This window comes from Accipiter gentilis, chromosome 27, assembly GCF_929443795.1.
Source record: "Accipiter gentilis chromosome 27, bAccGen1.1, whole genome shotgun sequence".
Taxonomy (NCBI): Eukaryota; Metazoa; Chordata; class Aves; order Accipitriformes; family Accipitridae; genus Astur; species Astur gentilis.
This window is the reverse complement of record NC_064906.1, coordinates 7,298,575-7,321,763: the sequence shown is the minus strand read 5'-3', so window position 1 is coordinate 7,321,763 and position 23,189 is coordinate 7,298,575. Positions and strand designations below refer to the sequence as shown.

At 38.3% G+C, this 23,189-nt stretch overlaps 1 protein-coding gene across 1 annotated transcript in view; it reads left to right on the top strand.

Annotated features, from left to right (window-relative positions):
* CD226 (CD226 molecule) overlaps positions 1-23,189 on the top strand; it is a 42,242-nt gene that overhangs the window by 1,781 nt on the left and 17,272 nt on the right. Inside the window, exon 2 of the mRNA XM_049830311.1 lies at positions 8,631-8,963. Within this exon, the coding sequence (XP_049686268.1) occupies positions 8,631-8,963 (333 nt within the window). The remainder of the gene's footprint in view (positions 1-8,630; positions 8,964-23,189) is intronic.

Here is a 23,189-nt window from a genome sequence, read left to right as displayed (position 1 = left end):
CTAAATTTTGGAAAATAAAGAAAAATCTCTGATATTCCTTCTTGAACTGAAGAGACTAATTGAGAATATGATTCACAGCTGCTTTATGTCAGTATAAATATCATTGATTTCTTTGGAACTACATTAGCATAAACCAGATGTAATATGTTGTAGTGTATCAGGCAGGAGTTTATGGTACAATTATGCTATTTCTACTAAAACAAATGATTGCAGCAGATATTACTTGGTTCCATTAATTTACAGTTGACTCTGATACCTTTCTTGAAAAAGCTCTACTGTTTTGTTGGGCCTAAGCAAATGAACTTCTGCAAAGCAATGGCATGCTTAAGAAATATCTGTTCTAGATTTTAGCAGGAAAGGGATTTTTACTTGAGGAATCGCTATGTTTCAGTATATGGGGGGTGTAAAGGTAAAAAACCTAAGCTAACTCCAAACCCAACAGAGTATCTTAATTCATTGCAATACAACAGAATTTTAAATATTTTTTTTTTTTTTAGATTTTGTTGATTCTTCCATTTCATTACATATTTAAAGATTTGGTAGGAGGTAGTTGTTCTTACATAGTTTCTGTGTCCTTCTTAATCCCTCCTCCAAGGTCATTTTCCCGGCTAGAGTGGGGAGAGTTCACTTTGTTATTTGTTCAAAAGTTTGCTAGCAAATGGTTTTTTGGTTTATATTTTGAGTATCTTTAAGCAGTGTACTTGTAGGCGAAGAAGTTGCTTGTTTCTTCCGAAGTATGCGTCTGTTGAGGGGCAGGTTAAGGGCTTGGTTTAGGCTGGTACCTCTTACAACATTTAAAACCAGTTCCCTGAAGCCACCGTTCCAAGGTACGACCTAGGCGTACTCGGCTGCGTTTCTTTGGAACACGAGTAATGACCCAACTCTTCATTTAAAAAGTGAGATCTCAAACCCGATAGGTGTGGCAGACTAAATAAGAGTTTGAAAATCATTTTTGCCCCGAAACCCGCGTTCGCCTCTCCGCTCCGCCTGGGTGAGCAGCCCCCCGCCGCCGACCGAGCCTGCGAGGCAGCCTGACGCGGGGCCCGTGGGTCTCGCCTGCTTTGGGGTCCCACCTCATCTCCCACCTCCCGACTCCTCCGGCCGGCGCCTGTGTGGCGAGCGCGTGGCTTCCTCCACCATCTCCATCTCGATGCCTGGCTGTACCCAGCTCGTCTCGGCAACGAGGCGGGGGGGAGGCCGGCCTCCGCTGGGGCAGCCAGCCCAGCACCACCAGCACCTTCCATCTCTGTGGCCCAACGGCACCCCTCCCTCCCCCGCCGTCTTTTTTTCAAACAGAAAAAGCAGTATGCAGAAGTCCTCAAACTAGAAATAGCTAACAAAGCAGCTACCTGATTTTCTGCTTTTGTGCTTCATCACTATTAACTCGAGGACGTTTGGGGTTGGTGTTTGGGGTGGTTTCCTTCGGTTTTGGTTTTCTCTGTGGTTTTTTTGTGTGTAGGAGGGCGATTTTAGATAGCTTTGGCTGCTTGAGTTGATCTTGTAGGAAAGAGATGCACGTTATCAGAAAATTATTAACTGTCACTTTGCTGGTTACCAAGCTTTTTCTCAATGAAGGGGTACAGAAAGGGCTTAAGAAAAAGAAGATGCATGAGATAACTTTCTTTGCGAGAAAGGTAGGCTGAGTCAGGTCCTGGATGCATCAACAAAAAAGGTTAAAGATGCCATTCACGAAAGATGCATTGTTTGTTCTCTAGCTTTCTCCCTGGATTTTGAAGGCCATTTCAAAAGTCATAAGCTTCTTTGCCATAAAAAAGTTACAGATCTTTCTGGAGACACGTCTGAGCTGACAACGTCCTATAATTAAGGGTAGCTTCAACCTTAAGTGAACTGCCTCTGCAGGAAGTTTTCACATCCAGGCTGCATCTGAGGGTATTGTTTAGGAAACAGCTCTGTAAGTCGCTGCCAGCAAAAGGAAAAATCCAGCAACATTCATTTCCTTAAACTGACTTTCAACAGGGTTTTTTTAGCAACGTGATGGACATAAAAAGTAGAGTTGAACCAGGAAAAGGATAATTCAGGAAAAATAATAGGTGTATGAGAATGGCTGTGCTCTGAAACGGAAAGGTCCATTTCCCATCCCAGTAATGGATTTGTGTGAGAACTTTAAAGCCTTTCTGCTTTCATTTTTCTTTCATTAAGATGAAACTTTCAGGTTTCTGCAAATAATACCACTTTCTGGAAACTAGCAAAATCAGAGACTTCGACAGGAAGACAAGAACTACACTGAAAGAAATAAGCATAGTCAACTGTGCCGTATTAGTACATTAAATTCTTAGACACTCAAATGTAATTTATTACTTTCCTTTATGAATTAGTTTCTTCCATGTCTTTCAAACGCTGTCTTCCATATTATTACTGGATGTAAATGCACAGACTAATTATCAACAAAATGTGAATAGAAAACCAGTACTGTCTTCCTATTATAAAAGTGGAAGCACTTATAAAATATTTTAAGGACATTTTTGATACCTTATTGACCTAATCAGTATCAGATATTTACAGTCAAGATCACTGAACAGAAAAGGTTTAGATAGAAGAAAAAGGCATGGTGATTGCTTTTATCATTAAGCAATCATGTAAATAAAAATATAAAGAAATTAAATTAACTGGATATTTTCTTGGGATTATTTGTTGAGGTTTTCTCTCTCTTTTTTTAGGTAGATCAACTTGGCTTTTTTTCATTGATTTTTTAATTATCTTCACTTCACTTTTTAGTCATCTTTTTGACTTTTGTTTTATTCAAATGGACAGAGAAGTACTTTGAATGGCTGCTTTAAGGATTTCCCCCTCACATGCAGACACACAAACTTCACTAATGTTCAGCACATCATCACAAGCAGGCTCTCCTGCTATGAACACTTCAAAAGAATGTTACTTACACAGTGAACTTAAAAAATACCACAAACCTTGTTACTGCCTACCAACACACCTTTCGCTTGAGAATCGGCACCAGTAGTGCTTTATGGTGTTCAAAATTTGTTCAGCAGTGGCGTTTCTTTCACTACCTAAATCAGATCTTTATAGCATTAGTACATCTCGCCATTAGCTTACTCTGTCACTAAACATAGCTTTTCTATGTTCAGATGGCATCCATTCCTCATGAATAATCTCCCTGAAAAAAATACCCTTCCTGAATCTCAACATTTAGTGTTATCTAGCCTTCTTATTACAGCTGTGGGTTTTATCTTCAGCAGTCTTTATCTTCCAGACCCATTTAGGTGTTCAGTGTTATGTTAGGATGAATACCCAGTTAATGGTCCAGTTCCAAAAATGTAAATAATTTTCCAGCTCCAGAGATGTAGAAACATAGTGCTTTACCTAAAGATTCCTGAATATCTATCCTCTTGCAAAGATTGATTTTTGGGGGTTGAAGCGTTTCATCATAGAACTACAGTTCATATAATGTAGCCTTTTGGAGGCCAGTATGTTTAACAATAAAAAATTATTGAGAACTTGAGTATGTAGATGATATTATCTTTACTTTTCTACATTTGGGAAAGCCTTTTAGATTCAATTATCTTTTCCTCTCTGTATCATCGTTACCAATATATCCCCAAAATATGACGGTATTTTAATTCACAACTTTTTTCTTTCTCCTTGAAGGAATATCGGGCATTAACTTTTCCTCTGAGGTTAATGAATACATACTGAAGAATCCTATCCATTATGTTAGTGAATCAGGCATGCCTTTAGATTAATCCATTTTGGGGGGCTTTATTGGTTCCATTAGATTAGATGCAGAATAGGAAAAAGCAAATCGAATTATTGTGCCTTTATCCGGCTGTACCACTCAGCCATCCTGCTTAAAGAAACATGGAATGGTGAATAGAAAAAGTATTTTCCTTGATGGTAGCGCACTGGCAGAGGGGCACCCTCATCCCTAGAGAAACAAGGATTTGACATATATCACTTGTTGCTGAACTGTTGTTCTAGGCTGGTTAACCTGGCTTCGACAGGGTTCGAGCTAATCTACAGGGATGCTCACACCAAGTGCAAAACAGCTAAACCCTCCCTCCTCCCAGCCCATTTACTTCATTATCTTCACTGACAATTCATTGAAACAAAAGGAGCTTTTTGTCCTGATCGTTTTCCAGTTGGTCACGTTTGTAGGTAAAGAAGTGATACCTGGAGAGGTCTCATTTTCAGCTGTCTCCTGCCTCACTACACTGCCACAGTCAGGGCCTTTTTTTTCTGGTGGTAGCAGCAGTCTGCAAGTATATTTGCCACTCTTTCTGCACTATTGCTACAGGCCTATCTATTAAATCTTAAATACTAATGAATCATTAAAAAGGGTATTAACATATTGTGCTGGCCCTGTTGTGTGTCTTATTCTTCACAGTTTTATAGCAATTTCCATTAAAAAACCTCATTACAGAGATTATTGTGACATGCTTTGAAACAGCAGCATTCATTACATATTATCTATGTATTAGAGTTTGGGAAATTAATGCACCAGGAAATGAAATGACTCACTCAGGGTCACCAAAGATGTATGTTCAAGTCATGATTAAAATCCAAGCTGTAGATCTCCACTGTGTTTGCTGCACAATCTTTTTTGCTCTTTTTCTTTCTAGTTTTTTGTTTGTTTGTTTTCTTGGTTTTTTTTTTTTTTTCCCCCTTTTAAACCACATTCTACAGTTGTACATTCAGCTGGAAAATTCCACCGTGCTGCTTTTGTTGTCAAACTGTAATTGGCATTTAGCCAACAATTAGTTAAATACGGTTTGTTTGTGAGCCTTCCCTTCTTTTGCTTTGGGGTTCAAAGGATAGAGAGAAAGTGGGATTACTGGGAAAGAAGAGCCAGGCTGTGGGGAACCAGAGAGGCAGAGCCCAAGGAACTGCTCAAGTGATGGGGTGACCGACCATGAGATGTGGTTCTGCTGCTGCTGTGAGTGTCTTACCCACAGATGATCAGAGATGTGTGGATTCTGCAGTCTTTCAGTGCTGGGGGGTTAGGGACAACCAGAAGTAGGAGGTAAGGGAGGTACCAGGAGAGGTTGGAAGGGAGGGGGCTGCACGGTGGACCTTCCCTTACACTCCCTGCTCTGATACCTCCACTGCCCAGGAGGGTAGGGTGGAGGTGGTGTGGACTTCTCTTTTTATAGGTTACGTCTTCTGTAAAAATAATGCTTTAAGTGTGAGCCTGCTCCCAGATTGTACCAGTAGAGTCAACTTTCACAGTGCCGACAGCTTTCTGATTCGTGACTTGCAGGTGCGTTGCCCAGGTGTCTCGAGGGGACTCGTACTGGTGTCTCGAGGCGACTCGTACTGGTGTCTCGAGGCGACTCGTACTGGTGTCTCGAGGGGACTCGTACTGGTGTCTCGAGGCGACTCGTACTGGTGTCTCGAGGCGACTCGTACTGGTGTCTCGAGGCGACTTGTATTGCAGCCTTTAGAGGCAGACCCAGTAATGCTCTGGTTACAGGCTGCTTTTTTTCAGCAGGTATGACAAGGGTCCCTGTTCTTGGGACTAGCTGACCAAGAAGCCCTGCCATTTGTAGTAACTCTGTCTGTTGTACAGCCAATAAATGTCTTTAGACATTAACATTATATTATCGATACTTAGTCACCCTGTGGGGTTGGACATTAATTTCTTACCTTCTGTTTTTCTTTCAATACCAGATGGAGAGAAATGAGCATGAAATTCAGAGCAATAAAATTGTAAATTATATATATATATATATATAAACAGATGAGTGAAGAATAATTTTCATTTAAGGGAATTTGTCTTCAATTTGGAGACTTCCTGAGTACTTTATCTTAGGTTTAATTAAAGAAAACGGATGTGTAAAAAGTTTCATTTGTAATAATAACAGTAAAAAAAATTAACGTATGTTTATCTTTTTCATTCCGCTTTAGATTTTGTGGAACATTACTCATCTGTAAACTACTATATACATACATAGTAGGCCATAGAGAATAATATTTCAAGCTAGCAAGATACTTTGTCTTTTTACTTCTTTTGCAACTGTAATTTGAGAACAGCTAGTCACTGAGATTAAAGATGGAATTGTGGGAACCATATAGATCCTGTGTGGTGGGTTTAAAGGCCACGATGCCTCACAGCATCCAGGAACTAACTGGACCCCTTCGACTCACAAGATCCTTTCTTTTCCAACACAAAATCTGCAGTTTAGTTTCTGAAGCTTCCCATTTCCCGCTTTTCTTATCAGTAATACTTCTGTTTCCTGAGACAAGCTAAATGTAAGTTAATCTTTTGATCTGTTTGAAAAGATAACTTTGTAATGCAAATAAACCACGACTCAGTCTCCAACTCAATTCCCTTCTATTTAGAGTTTTACGCTCAGCATCAGATGGTCTACTGACTCTCTAGGTGTATGTTTTGAATCCAGATTTTGGTTTGGCCAGGACAATTTCAATTGCTCAACTAAAATGTAAGTAAGTAAGTACCACTCTTATAAAACAAGAAGTTGCTTAAAAGAAGCTGGTCATCTTGTAAAACTTCATTAGTCCTCAAAGCTTCTGCTGCTGAGAAGTTCCAGTATTTGAGGAAATTCTCAGAATATTGAAGCCACTGAAATAAAAACAATACACAAATGAAGAGACAAGATCATCAGAAATTTTTATGAGGAAGCATTTTTGTTAAATATCATCTGGAAGGCTAAGCTCAAGTTTCTAGGAAAAGATTTTGCATATAATATTTTTCAAGGAACTTTTGATCTGTCAGTAACATATCTGCTGAAGTCAAAGAATCCAACTTCCTCATAAAACAAAAAAATACCTGTTGAGGGGGAATACATTACCTACAACAAATGCACTTGCCTACAGCTGTGAACACAATTTCTCAGACAGGAAAATATAGGAAGTCACTTGTAAAAATGAAAAATCATGAGGAAAGAAAAAGAAAAAGCTTTATTGCCTTTTCACAGTGAATCTCAGATTTTTTTCCCTTCCAAGGAAAGGCCCTCCAGAACAAGAAAATTAATAAAATACTTGTATCTTCTGTGAAAATTGTTCTAGGTGACACACAAGAATCATGTCAGCTTAAAGGACTGTGGAAAGAAATCTTTCTAATTTTATTTTTTTCTAAATTTTAACAAATACACATTATTAATAATATATTTATATAACTATTACCTTTTACTGTTTCCTAAGAGTAAATACAGGCTCTCGTTCAGGTAGTACATCCTTTTGAGCTAAAATGTGGTACAGACTACAATTTTTTTATCGCTTTATCATTTGGTGGATTGTGTTTTTATTGACAAGGTAGAGTAGTAATAAGTGCAGCCGCAACAATGGAGAATTACAGATCTAACTAGGAAGTGGCAAAATGGAGTCACTGCAAACATGTTGTATAATCCTAAAACATGCCTAGCTTAATACAGTTTAAATATATACAGATTTTGTTTTCCAGACAAGTTGTTGCATTGCGGAAGGTGTTTTAAACAGATCTAATGCTAAGTCCTGCTCAAGCTTATTCAGGCTATTACTCACCTGAAATATTGATTTCTGTTATCAGCTTTAGTTCAAGTTACATTTGTTTTTTCATTTGAGAATTGTAACCAGTTGATTCAAGCTTAGTTTTGACTTCAAATCAATCATATTGTTCCAATTTTAAGCAGCTCCGTAAAACTATGGTCTGCTGAGGTACAAAAATGCTTGCAGCTGTCCTGAGAAAAATCTATAAAAAATGTAAGTGTGGCTTGTTTTGACAAATTCCAACATGAGTTATGAATACCCAGGATCCTTACACCTTTGAACAACAGTTTTCAAGCTGCATAATTCTGATCTTAAATACTATCTCATGACATGTTACCAGAAATAAATTCTCAGACCTTAAAACATTACTTTTGTAACTAGTTACAGAATTATGACCTTTAATATATAAGAACTGTTTTATCTTCTCTTTAGATTTTATACTCCCTGAATAATAGATAAATGTTGAACTGCAGTGTCAGAAAAATAGAGAAATTCTGTTGCTCTTGGACACTTGACATGGAAGAATTCTGTTTGCTTCTGCTGATGAAACCTAAAGATCCTGCTTCATCAATTATCATAGTATTCATGCATATTGCTAGAGATTCACTAGTAATGAAAACTTTACTCTGAGGTGGACTTTGACAGGAATTTAGACTCTTTCTGATGCAACTGCACCGAGACCTCAAACTTGGTGTTTCTTAGAACGTGAAAGTAAAAAGCACATGATGTTTTTCATATATCAAATGTAAAAACATCCTGTAAGAAGGGTACGTGGTGCGCAGAGATTGAATAAAACCATGTTGCACTGCAGTCACTGATTCCAGTGTTCTTTGAGATGGACCACGCAGCTCTCCTTATTGTTGTTCTCCAGCTTTGTGGAAGTAAGGTTGCTTTCTTATTCCTAGCTAACATCTCTCTTTTTTTAAAATCACATCATGACAGATACGATCGCAATTCACAAGTGTGTTACTGTGTGGTTCAGGCAAATTTTAACTGTTCAATGATACTCACAAGTTAGGAGTAATAATTTCTACAGTCTGGGTTTTGTTTTTAGTGAACTTTTTCTTCAGTGTTTTGCTTGTACTGCTGCCAAAGTTGTTTCTGAGTTTTTCTATAATTCAATTTTCAATTATGTTAATTCTGAAACTGAATTTCTGTGTGTGCTTTAGCCAACGTGGAAGGAAGGTTTGTGGATTCAACTGTAAAACTTACTGAAAGGGTGAAACTGGAATGCATATATCCAAAAAAAGCCACGATAATCCAGACGTCCTGGATGAAACTTAATATAACTCATAAAGAAAATATAGCTGTCTTGCATCCAATGTATGGCATACATATCGAAGACAAATACAATGGAAGAATTTATTTTGAAAATGCTTCCAGGGAAGATAAGTCCTTATCCTTCATCAAGAGCACTTTGGAGGATGTTGGTATTTACTTTTGCTCCATTGTAACTTACCCGGATGGAATTTGGGAAAAGGTAATAGAAATTATTCAGCCAGGTAAGTAAATCTCTCATTGTTTTTTTAGTTTTCTGATATATGCAAAACAGAAATCCATGTCAATTTAGGGAGTACCTGGTGTTGTAATTTTTTATTTTCAATTATATAGCATGCAGAAATGGAGTAATTTGGGGAAAAGAACTAGCATGACAGAAAAATAATTATATTATTTTGACAAAAGGTCATTTTAAGAGAAGAGGGAAGTAAGCTGGGGAAATGAAGGAGACAGAAGTCACAGCAGCAATGTATTACATGGCAGACTTCAGGTACTAATGGTCATTGCGACAGTGACATTTCCATTGGGCTCAGGTTCTCATAGCATTTCAACTGGCTGTAGAGTCTCTTCAGGGGATGAAATTGCAACTACCCATGAAACTACATGGATGAACCTTGTAACTACCCATGGACAGTACCGTATTTTTATTATTATGTTATATGGTGAGGACATTTCTGATCTGAAAATAGGATTTTTTAAATTTTTTTTTCTTTTTTTTTTTCTTCTGGAAGCTCTTCTGGAAGCTTGCTTTTTCACGAACAAAATAACCATTTAGGAATGGTGTGGCAACAAAAGGGAGGGAAGTAGGGAAGTTTAAATGAAGGAAAAAGACAAGACCTTTTCTTTAAAAGGAGACTTCTTTAAAGATGGAAAAGGGAAGAAGGAAGAAAAAGATGCAGCTATGCCCATGTACTTTCTGTGTAGCTGTCCATGTACTTTCCAAAGGCCCTGTAATCACCTGACCGCTCATTCGATTTGGTTTCTTTTCTAGTTCTACGAGTAAGAGAAGAAAGAACCCTTTTTCTGGTATTTTTCCATGCATACCTACTCAGTATTCACCAACTGACAACTCTGATGCAAATTACCAAGCTTCTCTGATAGTCCTCAGAAGATCATTAAGTACATACAATAGACTAGCCTTCAAAAGATAACTGGTTTTTCTTATTGGTTTGTTGATTTGATATTGTGAATGTTGAAAGAATCTGTTCCTCTTTCCCATTCTCCAAAGTGAAAATAGACTCCGTTCAATATTTTATTGTATTTCCCAGCTAGGAAAGAATGGGTTGAAAGGAAAACTTAGTTCCTAGCATTTGAAAGACCAGAAGATAAAAATCACAGTTCTTTTCCTAGCCTGATCCTTCTGAGTCTTCATTTCAACCTTATTTTATCTACATTTCTGTGATTTCAATGTTACAATGAAACAGTGGACCTGACTCTAGGAGGAGATATTTAAACTTCAAAAATTCAAGGCAGATTGTTCCTGCCTGCACCACTGAAGGTTTTTGAAACTTGATTTTAGCCAGCTCATTTGTTGATGGCATTCATGAAATAGGAATCCCAATCTGTCATCCTGTCTCTGCTAGCTTTTTGTCAGTAAACATTGCTACTCATCAAATCAGAAATTAAGCCACACACAAATTATTGCCCTGATTTTGGAAAAAAAAAAAAAAAAAAAAATTCTCTCTCCCCAGGTTGCTTAGTTAGATAAGATAGTTTGGAATTTAAATTACATTCCCCTGTGTGGCACATCAGCATAGCCATACAATTCCCAGTCATTCACTTGTAGAGCATGTCCTGCCAGTGAAAGAGCTGAGCTGGGTGTGGAGGGGTGTGTGTCCCTGTCCCCATCCCTCAGGGCAGGCTTGCAGCCCAGGTCAGAGTTCCTCAGCTGTGATTCCTTTAGGGGCATCTCTGAACGCTTGCTTCACTGTGGTGCCTTTTTCAGTACGTAAGCAATAGTGTTACTGAAGTAGTATCTCCCTGGTTTCCTTTTCTCGGGGAAGTCCATTCAGTGCACAGGGTTATTGCAGGTGTAGGCATTAGACACATACTTTTTGGTTGCATTCAGATAAGCCAAGATCTGGAAATGCAGGCTGCTGTTTACAAAAAGGTACAGGCAAACCAGATCTCATTTGCTTCAGTCCAGCCTGAGCTCTGGTGGTGCTTGCCCTCATCGACAGTGGGTTCGTTTGCTATAAAATCCTAAAAGTTAGATGCAGTAGAGATCTGCAAGTCCTTTTCCTGGCCGAGGCAGTACTGTTCTCGGGTGTCTGTTCTGAAGGTATTGGCTCGGGTTAATCTGAAATGATGCAGGAAACTTCCCTGTGGGAAGTTACTCTTCCATCCCATACCTTTATTAGGCAATCCACTTACAGATTTCAGCACGCTGTAAGCCACACAAAAAGTGGATCAGTTATCGGAGGAATGTGTTTTTTTAAATGATACTGTGTGATTCGGCATTCTCAGTGTGTAGGATTTCTCTCCTGGTTTGAGCACGCTAAACCAGAAACCTAAACCAACAGCAACCCCCCCATTTTTCAGGTATATCAATTTAATCCTACTATGGAGGGAGATAATAAGGTTGAAAAGAAATTAATCCTTTTCCATTTAGAGAATCAAGATTTCTGAGAACAATCCTGTTCAGCTCTTGATAGATGTGTATAAATGTGATCCTTATAAACACTGATCTGAAGAGAATGAAGTGCATCATCAGTGACGACGAGATATTACAATGTCAATCTACACTGCAATTAAATATATTCTTAAACCAGAGTTTAGAGAAGATATTTATTTAGGTAGTAGTCATAGTAGAACTGTTATCAGTCAGGCTTTGCTAGCACCTTCATCAGTACTAAATATTTTAAACTCCCTGGAAGACATCTTGCTTTGATTGAATAAAGAGTAAACTTCAATTTCACTTCCATGCAGCCTGTATTTTAGCTTGCTGCTGACACTGTATATATATTTTTATTTCTTTGTCTTCCAACTTGTAAAATTAGGACACTGATGTTCATCTTTAAAGTTCTTTTATTCCACACCAGAGAAAGAATATTGAGAAAGCTGAGCGTTAGTCTCATAATTTCACTGTACATGGATCTTGTTCTATAGGGTTAATATACACGACTAGTTGAGGTGCTGGAATAGGAAGTGTTTTTTAAGGAATCTGCTGTTCTCTAGAATAAAGAAATCCGGCCAACATACTACAAAGATCATTTTATAGGTAATTAGAACTTTTTTCCAATTACACACTTTTCTTCGGTTAGTATTTATAATTTATTTATTCCCAATAGACATTACTTTCCTAAAAGCATTAATTTACCTACAGTACTCCAGACAAATAAACAACTCAAAACACTGCAAAATATATTTCTTCTAACAGTTAATCAACAAACACTCAATACACTAATTTTTTATTATTTTTTTTTTTTTAATAGGGAACTGCATGATGTCTAATGCTTTGAAATTTGTGGGTTTGGTTTTAAAGATTGGTTGACTAAGTTCTATCTGCCTTTAAATGGATGCAACTTTGTGGACACATAATATTCAACATGAAACTTAAGCTTCCTCTAGTAAATTGGCACAGATGAAGTTAAGTTATTACTAAGGTTTTTGTGTCAATCAAAACTGAAGCCTAGCTTATAATTTAATTTGCGCTACCAGGGCACTGAAAATTGTTGGGATTTATCTATACTGACCTGTTACTGTGGGACCCAGAGACATTCCTGCACGAACTTAAGCACATAAGTATGCCATTGAGGAATCTGTAGCGCATACCTCAATGAAAGCTGACAACAGAATCTAGATATAGAATATATGATTGGCTTTCAGAATTTCGATTGAAAGGAAATACTGGAAATAAATGGAAATAACGCCATATGGCATTATATTCATGATGGAGATGCTTAACGAGATTAAAGTTTAAGGTGAAATGTTCTTCACATGGCAATTATATCTGCTGGCAGTTACATAAATTTGGATATATGATATCCAAATATATTTGGATATCATATATTTAAGTATCTAGGATTAACTTTTGCTGGCTTGCAAAACAATGACTGTTTCTGCACTCAAACTGTTCAAAGTTGCCCTAGTGCTTCATTCCTGGTAATCAACAGAGGTCATGAGTATAATTCTGCTTTCCCATGTGCTTTGTATAATTTTTTAAAGCTACGAATACAAAGTGAGTAAAATTGGTATGATTCTGATTTGCAACTTTTTTCATTTGCATAGTTTGAAGCCTCAGGTGCTGATGTTTAATGGGTAAATATTTCAGGCAGTGTCTAACAGTTACGCTAGTGTCATTAGATCTAGCAACTCAGTTGTTAGCAAGACCCCGACACTACAAGATCAAGCAGTTAAAAAAGTTTGGGGATCATAACTTGCTTTTCCAAACAAAAACACAGAAAGAGAAGAAAAAAGTCAAGTATTTGAAAAGCATTAAGCACATGTCTTTTTTATTAGTATTTCAACAACATCCCTATCTCTTTCCCTTTAGAGTAAAAGTGTCTTTATAAATAAAAGGTTCACTGTGGTTACACTCTTTCATATGTGAGTAAAGATGCTACTGAGTGAATAAAAGATCACAACAGGATTGCAGTGTATGAGGTGACAAAATAATACTGGAGAAACTCTGTTTAGGACTCTGCTCCTGGCTTAGTCTCTGGTCACAGAACAGCAGTTCACGCCACCATAGTCTGGGTGAGGTGAATGTGATTCTTTTTCAATCAGGGACAAGAGTAAGGAAAAAAAAAAAAAAGAAGAAGAAAAAGAAAAAAGATTAGTCTTGGATAAACAATGGCTGAGCTGTCATAAGGATCTGAGCAGAGGAGGTTATAGCTCTCATTGCAGAGGTCTTTTCTTGGTGTACTATCCTCATTGCATCCCTGGCAGATGGAAGATCCTAGAAGTGGTGATAAATCACCACTTATATAAATTTTTTAATGTAAATATTGTAGTAATTGTTTTTTTGTTCTTTTTTGGTTGGTTGGTTGGTTTTTTTACTAGATGTGGTCTCAGCTTACTCCTGGGGCTGTATCAGAATATGTAATAAAAATGTTAGGACATATTTTGTTATAGTTGCCTTAAAATTTAGCTAAAGATTTCCTATGACATCTACAAAATAGGTGAGAAAGAACTCTTGCAAATTGTAAAATGTTATCCATGCTTTCTTTATTGGCCATTACTGAAACATATTGACAGAAAAGCAATAATACTCAGGATATTATATTGGAAACGTCACATGTTACGTAGCTACAGGATATTCTTACAAGTGGATGCAGTGCTGAAGTTCTGCACCATAACTGCGAAGAACTTGAGAGTATGTTTTGCCACTGTTACATATGACTATATTGGCAAAGAATAGTCTAGTTACCTCACAGGAAGATACTTGCCAGCTGGGTGAAGCTGTTCCTTCTTTTTTTCCTGTAGTGTGAGCATATATCCAACAGTTTTCAGAACTGAATTCAAGGGACTTTCCCCCCCCCCCCCCCCTTAATGTTCCAACATTTTATGAGTCACAAATACTCCTGCACTAAGCAAACAAAACTGGTACTTTCAGAGAAAATTCCTTTGGCATTTTTTGATAAGATGTAACGATTATGTAGGGATAGCCAGTAGTTTTATTTCACCATTCTTAATGAACAGTTTAAGGATGATCTGCATTTTCTCATATACAGTGCTTAGAGATGTATGTCTGAAGACTGATTTTGAGTGCAGTATAAAATGTGAGGAGCAGAGAGCGAAGTCACCACTAACAGAGGAAGCATTAGAGTTGGAGACATCAAGCAGGAATTGTTGATTGTCCAAAATATGTTATTTCATACACTTGCCTAGAAGAGAAACAATTTGAAGCTGCAGGTGTTGTAATTTTATTTTCAAATGAAAGAGCCTTGAGGGAGCAGCGTACTCGGTCGGTCCATCGGGCAGGTGTGTACAGAGGTGCATGTTTAACTGTTGTCCCAGGTGGCCACTCAAAACACAGTACTCGGCTCTGTCATTTTGCCAATTGCCAGCCGTGTACTGAGCAACAGCAAAGCAGCAGCAGGAATTCTGCAATCTTTCTTTCTTTTTCTTCAAATTATAAACTTTTGCAAAGAAATGTACACAGGGAAAGGATATGTTTCCAGTCTCTAGCACTTTGGAATGGATACTTGGATGACTTTATTTTACAAAGGAATTGGAAGAGGTATTGGCAAAATTCATTTTTTCTTCATACTATATCCTTTGTCTTTTTCTGGTTTGTCCAGATCTTTGTTTACCTGTGGCTACTTGACACATGGTTCCAGTTGTTTACTTGATCCTTTTCCAGACCTGTCTTCAGTCCTTTGGCTCTCTCTTCAGTTAAATCCATCAGTACAACAGTTACCCATCTTTGAAGGGATTTTTTAAAAGTTTGAATAAAGTATTAATTCACAGAAAAAAGAGTGTAAGGAATTATTCTGGCCTCTTCACTATTTATTCAACAGAAATTAAGGTCTGGTCCTGTCACCCTGTCATGCATATCTGCCTTTAAGTTCTCTGTTTTGTCTGTTCTTTTTCAGCCATTCTTGACTCCACGGAGTATTATAGTGAGGATATATCAGCAGGAAAGGTTAAGACAAGACCAATAGACAAATATTTGGTTCAAAATATGATTTCCATTAATATCTGTATATCAAGAACTTAAGTGTAGTGTGTAAATCTGAAGTGTATTTCTGTCTTGTTCACAACCTGGCAAAATAAAATAGTGATAATTTACATTGAAAATGTCTTCCAGGTTCAATACTTTGTTGAACTTAATGGGTTTAGTTTAGGCTTCTTATATAGACACCATGTAAAACGTTTTTCCTATTGCACTCTCATATCTGTGGTGATACCCGATGTGCCATTACTACTTGGTTATCGCTTTGTATTGTCATTGCCTACAATGATAATTTTGCCCCTTTCTGGCTTGCCCTTATGAAAGTATGAGGCATTTCTTTGTCAGCTGCAGTTCAGTGCAATACTTTTCACATTACCAGACCACTGTATGGATGCTTCCTACACAGCTACAGACTATCCTCTGATTCATTCTGCCTTAAGAAGTACTGATAAGTACATCTGGCTTCCTGCGCTTCACACATCCTCCGAAACCACTTGGTCTTATTAATCATTAGTTCACTAGGTTGCATTGCATCAAAATCCCTGAATTAAGAGGTTTTGAGTTTCCATTGAAATGTGTACTTATCATATTGATTATTTTAGATTTATCAGAATCAGAGATGATTGAGCGTAGGCAAAAACTGTCTTAGAAGCAAAGTAAATTAACTTGCGAAGAGCTTTGTGATGCAGAACTCAATCAGTTAAAGTTGGATCAGTAATCTTAAAATACACAATGGACAAATTTACAATGCAAATTTAACTTAAAATATAGAATATAATAAACAACATTAGAGAGATTACAAACTAATATTGTTCTACTCCTATACACTATGCCTTTGCTACCCATCTAGATAGACTGTTAGAAGTCTTCAGCAGTGAAGAATTATGGGATACTTAAACTGTTTAAACAAAACCTGGCCTTTATGGCAGAGCAGTGCTGTATGTTTATTTATAAAGAACAAATGTAGTTAAAATTACCCAGATTATTTTTGTCCTGTGTTTGTTTATATGCCTTTCAAAACTGTTGAATTCTAACATGAATTTCTGTATATTTTGAAATATTTTTTTGTATTTGTTTATTTTCTTAGCAGTTTTATTTCAGTTAGGTGTTAAAATTGTCTAGTTTGACTTAAAAATTCCCATGTGATGCTCTGAATAGAATGGGGAATATTCTTCTGATGTTCCTAGTGACTTTTACATCCATAACATGAATTATGCAGAGTTGCACAATTGGTTGGTCTGGGGTTTTTGTTGTTGTTTTGGGGTTTTTTTGGTTTCTTTTTTTTGTTTGTTTGGTTTTTGGTTTGGTTTGTTTTGTTTTTTTTGTTTTTTTGTTTTTTTTTCTGTTATATGATTGGAAACTGTTTTTTTTTATTTTTTTTAATTTTTTTTTAATTCATGAGTAAATTTGTGTTTCTGTCAATCAGTGACAATGGACCATTTGCTCAGGGGATATGTTTTGCTAGCAACTCTGAATAAGAATGGAAATTCATTAATAGAGTATTTAAATGCCAGATGTACCATGAAGTACTCCCGTATTTGAAATAGAGTGATCAACCTCTTCTGTGATAGCAGAGACAGAGCTTTTCTATTCTTAGCTAGTGTGATGATATCCACGCCACTCAGCACTTACTTCTATATTAATGTTCTTCTGCCTGCCAAAAGCAGCACATTCCATAGATTTTTTTCAAGTCCCTATTCACCTGAAATAGCTTGCTTTCTATTTATCTCTGTCTCAATTTAGAATGTGATTCATAGGTCTACAGTGAAAAATTATCAGCCCTTTAAAGCACATGGAAGCAAGAACTAATCCTGAGGGATCTTCATTCTTTGGCTCTTAGACTCTGAGCTCCCCAGAGCAAGAACTATCTCTACATCTTACACAGTGACAACGACATTGTCAGCACCTAATTAGAAAGCAAGAGGATAGAGGCAAGTGAAGCTGCCTTTTTCACACCTCTGCTGTGATTATTGACCTGTTAAATGCTGCTTTTCTTACTTTTTATCTTCTGTGATGAACTAAGGATTGGATGCCCCTTCAGTATAAAAGGCTAGGGAAAAAACCCAAACAAACCAGACCTGTTGGGAGTAGAGCAGATATCACCTGTTCCTTTCTGAAGGAAAAGCTTACATCAGAAGGAATTACAGAATTGTGGAAAACTCAGGCTGGAAGAGACATTCCAAATTAGTCTCATCCATCTCTGTGTCCTGAGGCAGGATAAGCGTATCTGTATCATCCCTGACTGATTCCCATGTTGGAAACGCATGCATAACACTCTTGTGTAGTCATTCTAGTGCTTAACCAGCCTTGCAAGCAGATTTTTTCCCCATTATATCTAACCTAGATATCTCTTGTTTAATACTGAGTTTATTCACTGTAGTCTGTATTTGAAAAAAAAAGAGGAAGATTCTCATGTTGCCAGTCTTCAGTCAGCCCTCTGTACTAAACAAACACAGTTCTTTTGACTTTTCTGCTTAGTTCATGATTCTAAATGTCATCATTCTTGTTCTCATCAGAATTTTCTTCAGTTTGTATATAACCTTATTAAAATAAGATATGTAGAGTGAAACACCATTTTCCATCTAAGGTCTTAACCATTGCTAAATGAAGCAGTATAACGCATCCTTTGTCTTGTATATGACTCTCTGTTGACATACCTAAGAAAACTTGTCTTTTGTCTGGAAATGGACAATGTGATACCATTTTCGATTCTATTTGGCTAGCAATCAGAGCATCCAGATCCTTTTATTCAGCACTCGGGATTTTTTTACTCCCCCCCCCCCGCAATCTTCTTTTTACTTCTTACCATTTTGAATGTTCGGTTAGTTACTAAGAATAATGACGCTGTTATGTACTCTTGGTTACTTTGTTTGCATCAGAATATGCTATGTTAAGGAAAAAAATGTAACGGTACCCCTGAGGACTGCTGTGTTTTTACCAAAGCAAGATAAAATTAGAAGGGTTATCTGATATGTTCCCTGTGAGCATTGTTTTGATGAACATGCATTTCATATCAGCTGGATACTATAGCTATTAACTGTTTTGCTGTTGTGTGATAATTTGGAGATGACTCTCACTTCACATCTGTTCATCTGCTGACCCAGCCTGCTGTCTGGGGAGGTTTGCTGCTTGCCAGGGTAGACTCTAGGATGCTGCAGAGAGACTGCCAAGGCTTGCCCAGTCCTCAGACTCCTAAGCCCTGCTGCTTTTCCACACATACACCAAAGACAAGGCCAGGAGGGACCTGGAGCACATCGGGCATGACTACATGGTGCTGGAGGTGGCGGACAAGGACATGGGCGGCTTAGGTGGTATCTCCTTGATCCTGATGAAGAAGCGAAAAGCTGTGGGAAGAGAAGGTGGATTCTGTGGATCAAGACCCAGTTACATGGCTGGTGTCAACAACAAGGGGTTACCTTTTATTATCGTGGACCCTTTTTGATGATCGAGGACTGCTAGGAAGAGGCAGAATCCACCTGAGCACATGGGGATAAAGCATCCTTGCCAACAGGCTAGCGAGGGGAGCTTTAACAGTGAAGTGGGATGACAACCCACAAGTGAGCGAGGAAGTGGACTGGGCTGACAAGCAAATGGTGTGGGATTATATGGACAGGAAACACCTTGAAAACAACAAATCAGAGCACGGGGGTGACCATTCCAAGTATGTCCACACAAATAAGGAAATGTTGAGGGGGCATAATGTGGGGAAACTTTTCTGGGAAACCAGCATGACTGGGTGACCATATGAAGTATCTGTACACCAGTGAACATAGAATGGGAATCAAACAAGGAATCAGAGCTCCACGTGCAGTTGCAGGTCTACAATCTCATTGGGATCACAGAGACATGGTGGGATAGCTCACATGACTGGAGTGCTGCAATGGCTGGATACGGGCTCTTTAGGAAGGACAGGCTGCGATGGAAGGGAAGGAGAGTTGTCCTTTATGTCAGAGCAGTGGGAACACAAGAGGTTCTGCCTTGGAATGAATCGTGAGCCAGCTGAGAGCTTATGGGTCAGGATTAGCAGGCCGATTAACATAGGTGACACTGTGATGGGTGTCTGCTACTGACTGCCTGATCAGGGTGATCAGGCCTGATATAGATGAAGTCTGCATCAGACAACTGGAAGAAGCTTCACATTCTGTGGTCCTCACGGGAGAGTTCAACCACCTGGTGTCTGTAGAGGAGCAATGCAGCAGGGCACAATCAATCTGGTAGTCTTCTGGAGTGCATTGATGACGACTTCCTCACTTAGGTGATTAAGTAGCTGAAGAGAGGAGGCAGTCTGCTCAACCTCAGACTTACAGAGAAGGAAGAACTTCTTGGGGTGAAGATCAGCGGCAGCCTTCGCTGCATAGTAGAGTTCATGATCCCAAGAGAAGGGGATAAAAGAAAAAAAGCAGGATCACAACCCTGGGCTTCAGAAGACCAGACTTTGGCCCGTTAAGAGATCTTACTGGAAGAATCCCAAGGTTGATGGAGAGAAGATTTTCAAGGAAAACCTCCTCCAATGGTCCATCCAGACAAGCAGGAAATCAAGCAAAAATGCCAGAAGGCCTGCATGGATAAACAAGAAGCTCCTGACCAAACTCAAACATAAAAAGGAAGCATGGACACGATGCAAGCAGGGACAGTTGACCTGGAATGAACCTTGAAACACTGTCCGAGCGTGAATGGGTGCAGTTAGAAAAGCCAGAACTGACCTGGAGTTGAATCTAGTTGGTTAAAAAAATTTGCTGGGGTTGGGGTGGGGTGGCTGGGGCAAATATTCCCCTGCCTCTATAAGCCAAAAATACTTCATCTCCTCAGCTACTATTCCCTAATTCTATGCCACTGCAGCCACCACTGGGAAATTCAACTTAAGTATGGTGTTATCTCTAGTATCAGCCATAACTGCTGTGACACCCAGTAGATAAATCCAGATCCAAGAGTTTTATATTTTTGGGGTTTGTTTCTCAAAGTGTAAATGTGATGGCTGAAATTTTTGGATAATGGAATTTGGAAATCATTACAGGATGCAACTGCAGGGAAAAATGGAAAGTGCACAGTGACAGCTTTAAAATATTCAAAATTAAGGAGATAGTATTAATTTATCTAGGACAGACTGAATAATATTTTATTTGGGGAAATACATGTTAGGTTATAGAATGAACAGAGGTAGGTGAAAAACAGAGGGTAAAAGGAATTACAGATTCAGATAGTAAGACTTCCAAATACTCCAAAGGAAATCACTAAGAGGTGATTAATATTTTAAGTTCTGAAATTTTCCCATCTGCACAATGTCTCTCTGCTGCTTATATTTCTAATGATGAACCTTTCTTTCAACTGGCCTGTCAGACAGGAATATAACTTATAACTTAATAAGGACAAAAAGAAATGGAAAGGAAATATTCGGTAAAAAATACTGATGATGCATTGAATTCTTCTATTTTCTTACCTGGTACCAAGGTGCATAACAAACTTCTTATGAAATAAACTGTATCTTCCCCTCTTCTTCAATATATTATCAGCCCATAAAACAATCCATTAAAAGTAATAACTAGGATATGAGATGCAGGGCAGCAATTTCCCACATGCTGCACTCCTGGGCATTATAACACTTCTGGGGCTGGGCGGCTTGGGTGTGTAGCCTCTCCATTGCCTTGGCACCCTCGGCTTTCCCTCCTGAGAAACATTGGTTCAAATAGTTCTCCTCAGGAGCCAGTTTGATTTTTTACACCCTTTCCCTTCCCCTCTCCCCTGCCTTTTTTCTTCTGTGTGGCTTAAACCATTACGTCCTCTGCTCTGCCTGAAGCCCAACCCTCAGGAGCCTCGTGGAAGAGATGAGCAGGTAGGCACAAACGCACGCGTACGCATGCATGCCGTTTCTCGGTATCGCATTTCTCTTCATCCACTGTGAGACAATATGGGTCATTAACAATAAGCGAAGGCTGAGCACAGTATTCTGTGTCACTCCTTCCGTCTGCTCACTGAACTCCTCTTACTGGTAAATTCCCTTCGTCCTGAACTGATGAAAATCCTGGAGAGGATGAAAATTTGAAATTCTGACCTCTCATATCTTCAAGACTCTCCTGCAGGTGAATCTTGGCGTAGTGCGTTATATGCTTTTATCAGATGACTTCTTCCCCAACTTTCTCCTTGCTGCAAGTTCATGGATGTTTATACCTGAAGAGAGAATTATCTTCTTGCTCTTATTAGCACTGTACTCTTTCTCTCTCTCTCTGGCTTCTCCTTTTCCTTGCACTCTAGGTAACTAAAGCTCAGCTTAGAAGAGTAAAATAACAACAAAGAATAATGGAATATATGTAAATAAACAGGAATTGGCATTACAATTGCGTGCCAAGTGTTTTTAACATCATGCAGAATTAATAATTGATACAGAAAGATTCACCAAATTGTCACAATATAATTAATATATATTTAAAGGGATGTTTTAAGGGTATAGGAGTATAAATACTTTCATTTTAACTTTTATGATCCAAATAGTTGTTATTAGAAAAATATATTCTTTTCAAACACCGCACTACTGCTGTTTTCCGACTTTGATTGTAGAACTGGCATCAGTAGCTCATTAGAAATTAAGAACTTTACTGTTCCAACTTATTTAATAGCTATGCGTTCATGTTTCCCTTTCTCAGCCAGAAAGAGGCAAACCCATTTTTTTAGAAACTCAACAAAATTGTGTCATATGTGCTAATACAGTTGGAAAACATCGGTTCAGGAGCTAAATATAATTCCATATTTTGCCTATTCAGGAAAGGTGAAGGGGTCACTCTTGAAGTATTTTCTCATTTGTAAGTTGATTTTCTTGGTGACAAGAGCAGCCCTGGGAAAAGTTCATCCCCATAAAATTTTAAGCCTCCTTTTCATCTGCAATTTATTTTGTCACTTCTCACTATAAGCAGAGGAAGAAGATTGTGTTTGTACGCAGAGCTTCAGCAAACCAAGTGGGACTTTGGAACCCATCTCTCCTGTAGAGCTAAGTTAGCTTTGCAGTTTTGAAAGGTCTGCTAAGGTCATTAGTTATTTCTGATGGAGAGCATTACTTCCTAAGGGTAGCTACTTTGAAGGTAGCTCTGTTACCAACAGCCTGAACAGTTTGAGCTTGTCCTGACCTTGTGGTACCTGGGAGCACATGGAAAATATCTGTGTGCTGGGATGGCTGTGGGTAGGTGTGACTCCCTGCGTTTGTTGCTCGGCAGTGTGTAAGCTTGCCTGCGGCAGCTGATGTAACCCTCTTTTTGTATAAAACCAGCTCTAGTAGTACTTAACCTCTGCTAAGCTCTAAGCCTCAACAGAGATGCAGAAACATGCTAAGCCAGAAGAGTGTTTCAATGCATCTTATTTTACTGTGCTGAATTTTGCCTTTCTGAAGTTGCAGAACTGATATCGAGGTATGAATATTCAGTTTTCTTTGTATATAGTTTTAAACCAGGAGGAATGCATGAGATTCGTGTGTAGTCCAGCGTGAAACTCTGGAACCCTGTGTAGAATTGTAAATCTGGCACTGGTGAAACTCGCAGTAAACAGTAATTAAAATGTTGTAGATACTGACTTTAAAAATGAATAAACTAGCTGAAAACAAGTACAGCTATCTAAGCAACTTTCCTCTGAAGAAACAAAACCAGCTAACCCTATCAGAGACCAAAAGAACAAAACCACCACCACCACCAAAAAAAATTGAAGCTGATAGGACAGGAATGAAAAAGTAGGAAGTCTGAAAATCTCTACCCAAAAGAATGGGGACTAAACTTTTACATAACATTTATTTTTGACTTTTAATTGCTTGTAGCAAGGGCAGGAGGGGGAAAGAATGAAAAAAGATTACACT